General features: G+C 40.5%; 1 protein-coding gene across 2 annotated transcripts in view; it reads left to right on the top strand.

The window, feature by feature from the left end:
* Positions 1-7863, top strand: part of fam169ab (family with sequence similarity 169 member Ab) — a 102136-nt gene that overhangs the window by 62185 nt on the left and 32088 nt on the right. For both annotated transcript variants that reach the window (XM_059974542.1, XM_059974543.1), the window contains exons 2-4: positions 1988-2124; positions 4223-4322; positions 4717-4802. In XM_059974542.1, coding sequence (XP_059830525.1) covers positions 1990-2124; positions 4223-4322; positions 4717-4802 — 321 coding nt within the window. In that variant the 5' untranslated portion in view covers positions 1988-1989. The remainder of the gene's footprint in view (positions 1-1987; positions 2125-4222; positions 4323-4716; positions 4803-7863) is intronic.

Here is a 7863-nt window from a genome sequence, read left to right on the forward strand (position 1 = left end):
AAATAGTATTGCGTTAATATAACACTTTACATCAATTCCCTTTCTTCTCCCACTGAAGATCCTGACATCCTTAAGAGTCAGTGAAGTGTTCTGTAAAACGTAGCTATTACGCTGATAAAAATAATGACATAAGAAATGGAAGCAGGAGATACCACTTGGCCCTCCGTGCCTGCTCTGTCATTGCACAACGTATGGTAGCTATTTTACCTTTGCTCTGCTTATCTGCACCTTTTGCACTTCACATCAAAAATCTGTTAATGTGTCCAGAACATCAGTGATTTGAGCCACAATCTTAGGTGACGAATCCCAAGGATCCGTTGCCTTTACATGATGGAATTTATTCTCATCTCAGTCCTGACTAGCTGACCCTTTATTTTGAGATAGTTCCCCAGAAGGGACTATCACCCCTGCAACTACCCCACCTGAGCCCCATTTTTTTAAAAAAAAGTACATTTCAATGAAGTCTTATTTTCTGTATTTTCTCATCACTCTTGACGCAGAGCTTGTACTAGGTCTTCTGAGTATTCTTATTGCTCCCATTCTCCCTCTGCCCTATTCTCCCTCAATGCCCATCAACTTCACTCTGATTTCTCCTGCGTTGCACCTCCATCTGTTTTATCCTGGGTTGTTCACCCAGTCTGTCAGTATCCCATGATGCAGCTCTGCAACCTCCTCATAAAGTCACACTGCCACTTACTTTTGTAATAACAACAGGCTTGAATATCTTGCACGGGGACGATACTAAACTCCTCTAACTCATCACGGGTACACGTTATGTCACTTGGGGACCCCAGAATAGGTACACCCCTCTGTGCGAACCGTTCAACCTGAACATTTCTTGCTTATTCCCCTCCTGATGAAGGATCTCGGGCCAAAAGGTTGACTATTTACTCTTTTAAATAGACGGTGCCTGGCCTGCTGAGTTCCTCCAGCATTTAGTGTGTGTTACTTTGATTTCCAGATTTTCTCTTGCTTGCTTATTCCAGCTCAGTTTTCCTTCCATTGACTCATATCCAGGAGTAGTTATGTACCACCCCCAAAACTGTGCACTCCAGGACATGCCCCCTTTCCATCAAGGAACCTAAAGACACACACGCAACATTTCAGGAATATTCCTCTATGCCATCAGATTCCTGAATAGACAACACTACCTCATTTCTTTGCACCACTGATACAATTTAATATCTTACTTATTGTATTTTATATATTTCTATTATTATGTAATGTGATGTATTGCTGCTGCAAACAACAAATGCAAAGTAATATTAAACACAATTCTGAGTCCTAGTTCTGTTTTATCTCCTGTGCGGCTCAAGGATTTTCTTAAAAGATTGATTATACTAGATCAATTTGTTTGACTTTAACTATTTGATAATTGCAAGCTGTTTTTAAAAAGTCCAACATTATTTGTCAAAGGGGATTTTCCTTTCATAAATCCATGTTGACTCTGCTTAAACTTATAATAGTTTTCTAGATGCTCTGTTATCACCTCTTTAATAGATTCCTGCTAGTGATGCCTGCGGGCCATCAGATAGCTGTTTTCTCTTGTTCTATCCTTTGGTAAGTAGTGGTGTTACAGTTCTTGCCTTCCATTCTGCAACAACTTTTCTAGAATTTATGGAATTTTGACAGCCTGCGCATCCACCTCTTCTGCAGTCGGATTCAAAAACCCAACACAACTAATCAGTCTTTCAGTCCCATTTATTTCTTCAATAAATAGTCTTTATTGATGATAATATTGCAAATTGTCATTTGAGCTCACAACTAGCAAGAATCTCCCACTGTGGAAACATTTAACAATCAGTCCGGAGATGGAAATGGCTGAAGTATGAGGAGATGCTACAAAAAGAAAGCTCTGATTCCTGTTGAAGGGTCTCGGCCTGAGACGTCAACAGCGCTTCTCCCTATAGATGCTGCCTGACCTGCTGAGTTCCATCAGCATTTTGCGTGTGTTGCTCTGATTTTATTATTTCTTTTGGTCCGGCAGGGATGGCATTCCCAGTGGATTTACTCGCTGAGCTGGAGCATGAAGACCTTGAGATTTCTGCAGAAGAATACATGACCAGCTTGCTGTATGGAGACCCTGACAAGCTGGAATATTTCACACTACCCAACAGAAGGAAGGTAGGAAACATATCAAATCTAGAGGTTTGAACAAAAGCAAAGAATGCTGAAAAATTTTAGACCATAAGACATGGGAGCAGAAATAGGCCATTTGGCCCATTGAGTCTGCTATGCCATTCAATCATGGCTAATTTTTTTTTTTCTCTTCCCCCCCCCCCCCCTCCCCAGCCTTCTCCCTTTCATGCCGTGTCTGATCATGAACCTATCGAACTCTGCCTTAAGTACCCCGACAAGCTGGCCTCCACAGCTGCCTGTAGTAATAAATTCCACAAATTCATCACCCTTTGGTTAAAGAAATTTCTCTGCATCTCTGTCTTAAATGGACGCCTCTCTATCCTGAGGCTGTGCCCTCTTGCCCTAGACTCTCCCACTATGGGAAAGATCCTTTCCACATCTACTCTGTCTAGGCCTTTCAACATTCGAAAGCTTTCAACGAGATTCCCCCTCATCCTTCTAAATTCCAGCGATTACAGACCCAGAGCCATCAAACATTCCTCATATGATAACCCTTTCATTCCTGGAATCATCCGCCAATGCCAGCACATCTTAGATGAGGAGCCCAAAACTGTACTCAGTCTTCAAGCTGAGGCCTCTTCAATGTCACATAAAGCTTCAGCATCACATCCCTGTGTTTGTATTCTAGACCTCTTGAAATGATTCTTAACATTGTATTTGCCTTCCATACCACTGGCTTTACCTGCAAGTTAACCTTTAGGGTGTTCAGCGCAAGTCCTTTCGCATCTCAGATTTTAGGATTTTTCTCCCTTTAGAAAATAGTTACGCATTTATTTATAATACCAAAGTACATGACCATGCATTTTCCACATTTGTCACTCTCTTGCCCACTCTCCTAATCTGTCTAAGATTTCTGCAGTCTACCTGTTTCCTCAACATTACCTGCACCTCCATCTGCATGTTGAAATTTCCCATGACTATCGTAACATTGCACTTTTTGGCAAATCAGATGTCATTTATGGGATGATAACTGGATAATATTTCAATTTGGTAATCTTTCATCTTTTGGACATCTGCAGGGATTCTAAAGCAATGAAGATTGTTTCTTGTATCGTTTATGTCAGTGGATGAGGTATTAGAAAGATGGGTTTGCTAAGAGACTAGAATAACACATTCAAAATGCTGGAGGAACTCAGCAGGTCAGGTAGCAACTAAGGAAAGGATTAAAGAGTTGACAAGGTCCCCAGCATCTTCAGAATCTGTTGTGTTTGCTAAAAGACTGTTGAGATGAAAGCAAATGATTTTTGTGTGGCTGGCTACTCAATTGTTATGGGTAATATGGCTGGTGGTGTTCAAAGGAAAACGTATTTGTTACTATAGCTATAAGCCTCTACCTGCAGTAATTTAGGGGTCATCATTTATTTTAAAAGTATGAACCAGAATGTGGGTAAATGCTCTAAATGTAGATGATTAGTTGTCTACAAATACACAAAGAAAAGCCACTTAATTGTCGTATAGATTACTGTACTGAAAAGGTAATTCCTTAATCTGCCTGTGTTATTGGAATTAAGTCCCAAACTTGTAAACCTTTCTCTTCCAGGTGCTTCGCATTTCTAGTACTCGAGTGTCTCTCTTTTTGCTGTTTTATTGCAGCTGTTAACTACAGATCTCCTCTTGTGTCAGTAAACCTCAGGAATTGAGAGTGAACCTGAGCACACCTGGCAAGAAATTAGCTATCCCAAATGTTACGGATATTTTCTATGAACCAGTCTGCTCAGTGAGAAGCTGTAAATATAAAACATAAATAAAAATTGTTGGAAGTTTCAGGCAACCTATGTGGAGAAGCTAACCATCCTTCAGAATGGAAATAATTTGATGCACGGTTTTTTAATATGCGAAGAGTGGTGAAGGGGGAATGCAAAAGAAGGTCTCTATTAGACAATGGGTTGTTTGTATTTTGCTCCATTTTGGATGTCTGACCTTATTGCATGTGCGAAGATGATTTAAGTGATGGCTCAAATTTTGGAGCAAGCCATTGAGAAGAAATCAATGCTTGGATTAATCTGACTAGGAGTGGTTTGTGAGAAAATTTGATTGTATTTAATTGTATTAACAACCAATTTGATATGTTTCTTGAATGCAGATTCCTATTAGTCTGTCCTCTGTTGCTTTTGTTCCACTCTATGGCGGTGAGACAATACATAAGATTCTAGCCCTGTTTGCTCCAGAAAGTCAGTTCACAGGTTAGTGTTGTATTTTGCTGAAAGCACTTCCAGTACATAAGACACTTGATTACTGTATATGTTGTGCAGCCTGTGCTTACACTAATATTGAAAATTGCTTATTTACCACTGCGTATTGCATCGGTCAATTGCTTTTGTCTTTGTCTACTTATGTGTTTGTGAATTACCTGGCAAACAACTTAAATACTTTTTTCAATTAAGCATGTCAGATTTGGAGTCCTTTTATAAATCTAGATGCATTCTAACAGGAAGTACTTCTGATCAGTATATGAATTGAAGCTTGTTATCTACCTGTTTCCCTTTTGACCACATTCCATAAAACTCTTCATATACAAATGGAGCAGGTTGTTCTGAAGCCAACATTCATTTCACTTTCTGTTGTTGTTCTTTCAAGCTGTGGCCCTGTACCTATTGGATAGATGGTGGGCAATTGATGATATCATCAAAACCACTGAGTCCTCCCGTCAGGGTCTCCAGCAGGTAGGTGAATTCTCTTCATATTTTAACCTTTTACTTTTCTTATCATTGGTGAAATGTGAGTTTAAGTTTGGAAAATTCACCAGTGCATTTTTATATGCATTTTACAATGCATTTTAATTTGTGCATGTCATTTGCTCCAAGGTGTATCACATCTTCATTCATAAATGGTTAATACTTAATTGTGGTCCAGAAAAGCAATAGTTACATCTCTAATGATTCATTGCTGTAAGCAGGGAATTTCATACCTGATCACTGAGTTATGATGAACTTGATTTGGGTGGACACAATGGTTTACAATTGACCTGTGTGCTTTCATATTGAAGAGTAGCCACTTAAAAGCACAGGGAACCATCAAATAAGAACATGGTCAAGTGGAGGAGGGCTAGTTTGTGACACTTGAGATGAACTAGTCAAGGTGGAATTAAAGAATTAAGGTCTCAAGTAATACTGTTATACAAAGAGGAGACGGTCTTCTTGCTCTTCCCTTTTTGAGCAGTTTAGAACCATTTGGATTACATGAAAAGTGTAGGTGGAGACCATAGACATTGACAATAATCTTGCCAAACGCTCTGTCAGAAGTGGAATAGAGAATTGAGGGAAAATGTGTAAACCAAGCAGAAACTTTATAAAAACATATTTGATATTCTTGCCTACTTGGGCATCAGCTGGACGGTTTTTCTTTTGACATCAAACTTTAAGAAATGGGGGATTGGTACAAAGAAGGTTTGCCAGAATAGTATAGAAATGAAAATTATGATGCAGTCTGAAGTGGTACCTCCCTTTCAAGCTGTGGCTGAAGCAAGTTGTTATGGCAACATTTGGAGATTTCCATCTAATTGTTACATAACTCCTCATGGAAATGAGGAATGCGAACAACAGAGGAATATGAACAATATAAACAACAGAATATGACACTTTGAATGAAAGCAATTCAGAAAAAAATAAAGTTCAAGAAATAATGCAATCTGGAGAAAAAAAGTTGAGGTATCAGTGAAGCGAAGTGGGTAGGAAAGGTAAAGGGGCTGAAGAAGAAGAATTCTGATAGAGAAGAGTGGAACGTGGGAGGAAGGGAAGAAGGAGGGGCACCTGGGGAGGTGATTGGCAGGTGAGAAGGGGTAAGAGGCCAGAGTGGGGAATGGAGGAAGTGGGAAGGGGAAAAAGCAAAACAAAATTACTGGAAAGAGCAATTGGTGTTTGTGCTCATCTGGTTGGAGGCTACTAGACAAAGTATGAGGTTTTTCTTTTTCCCCCTGAGAGTGGCACAATTGTGGTAGAAGGAAGAGCCTGAGGCCGTGGACTAACATGCCGGAATGAGAACAGGAATTAAATGGTTGGCACCAGGAAATTCCACTTTGACAGGTGCAGTGGAGATGCTCGACAAAGTTGACCCCCCCCACTTACATTGGGTCTCACCAGTGTAGAGGAGGCCACATTGGAAGCCAACGGATATGATAGATGACTCCAGCATATTTGTAGGTGAAGCCTCACCTGGAAGGACTGTTTGGGGCTCTGAATGGAGGTGAGGGAGAGGTGAAGGGACGGGTGTAGCATTTCTCTTGCTTGCAGGGATATGTGCCAGGAGGGAGGTTAGTGGGGAGGGATAAATGGACAAGGCAATCGCAGAGGGACCAATCCCTGTGGAGAGTTGGTGGGGGGAGGGGGTTGGTAAAGGTGTGTTTGGTGGTAGGATCCCTTTGAAGATGGTGGAAGTTACGGAGATGGATGTGGAGGCTCATGAGGTGGTAGGTGAGGACAAGGGGAAATCTATCCCTATTAATGTGGCAGGAAGATGGGGTGAGCACTGATGTCTGGGAAATGGAGATGTGGGTGAGGGCAGCATCAATGGTGGAGGAAGGCAAACTCCATTCTTTGAAGAGAAAAGACATCTCTGATACCCTGGAAAGGAAAGCCTCATAGTGGGAACAGATGCAGCAGAGCTGAAGAACTGAGGAAAGGGAATAGCATTTTTAGAAGTGACAGGGTGGGATGAGGGATAGTCAAGATAAACATGGGAATTGGTAAGTTTATAAAAGATGTTGGTAGATGGTTTGTCTCCAGAGATGAGACCAAGAGATGAGAAAGGGGAAGTAGGTGTCAAAAATGGACTAGGTGAATTTAAGGGCAGGGTGGAAGTTGGGGGCGAAACTGATGAGCTCAGCATAGGGGCATGAAGCAGCACCAATAAAGCCGTTAAGAGTTGAGGAAGCATTAGCAGGGAAGGCTTAGGACGTGGACTGTTCCTTGTAGCTGATGACAAGGTAGGTATAGCTGGGGCCTAACGTGAGGATCATGTAACTGAACACTTTTTAATTATGTAGTAACTGTCCTGCAGCAGCAGAAAATTATGCCATTTGGGGATCAAACTCTTGGTTATTTTATGAAGCTGGAACGTCATAAGCTGGAAAATTTTGTCCTTGTTTCATCATCATCCAGCTATGTTTTTGAAAGAGTGCAGTGTGAAGTAGCCATGTCTGAGGTGTTATTGTTGAGTGACTTTGAGTAGGTTAGGCCAAAAAAAGGAGAGATGCAGAATTGAATTCAAACAATTCTAACCTGAGATAGTATCAGCTCCAAATACATGAAAGGTATGATCACATCTGTGTAGGCTGCAAAATCTATGGAGGGGCTAGAAAAGCATTTGTTTGCTTGCAGTTTGGAGATGTGCTTCTTACAGATGCTGCAAATGATTTAGAACATGCTTTAAAATACATCGCTTAGTAATGTGGTAAACTATAAAGGTGCTCAGTGTTAAATTGACTATACTAAATGAAATAAGATGGAGAGATTTTAATGATATGGAATTGCTAGATGAGATAACAAAAGTTAGTCAGTTTTGTTTTAAACTGTGGGAGATTGAAGTATTGTGTTTGAAGCATGTTTTGTATGTTAATTTCTAAATGTTAACTTACTGTTGTAGTAAATAATTAAGAAGGCAAATGATAAAATTTCTATAAGCACAATACATGGGGCCCTGCTGAGATGTACTTGAAATGTGGTTTACAGATTTGGTCTCCTGACCTGAGAATGCGCTTAGGACAGAGGAGATGCAAAAAAGGGTTGC

Source organism: Hypanus sabinus, chromosome 7 (genome assembly GCF_030144855.1).
Source record: "Hypanus sabinus isolate sHypSab1 chromosome 7, sHypSab1.hap1, whole genome shotgun sequence".
NCBI lineage: Eukaryota > Metazoa > Chordata > Chondrichthyes > Myliobatiformes > Dasyatidae > Hypanus > Hypanus sabinus.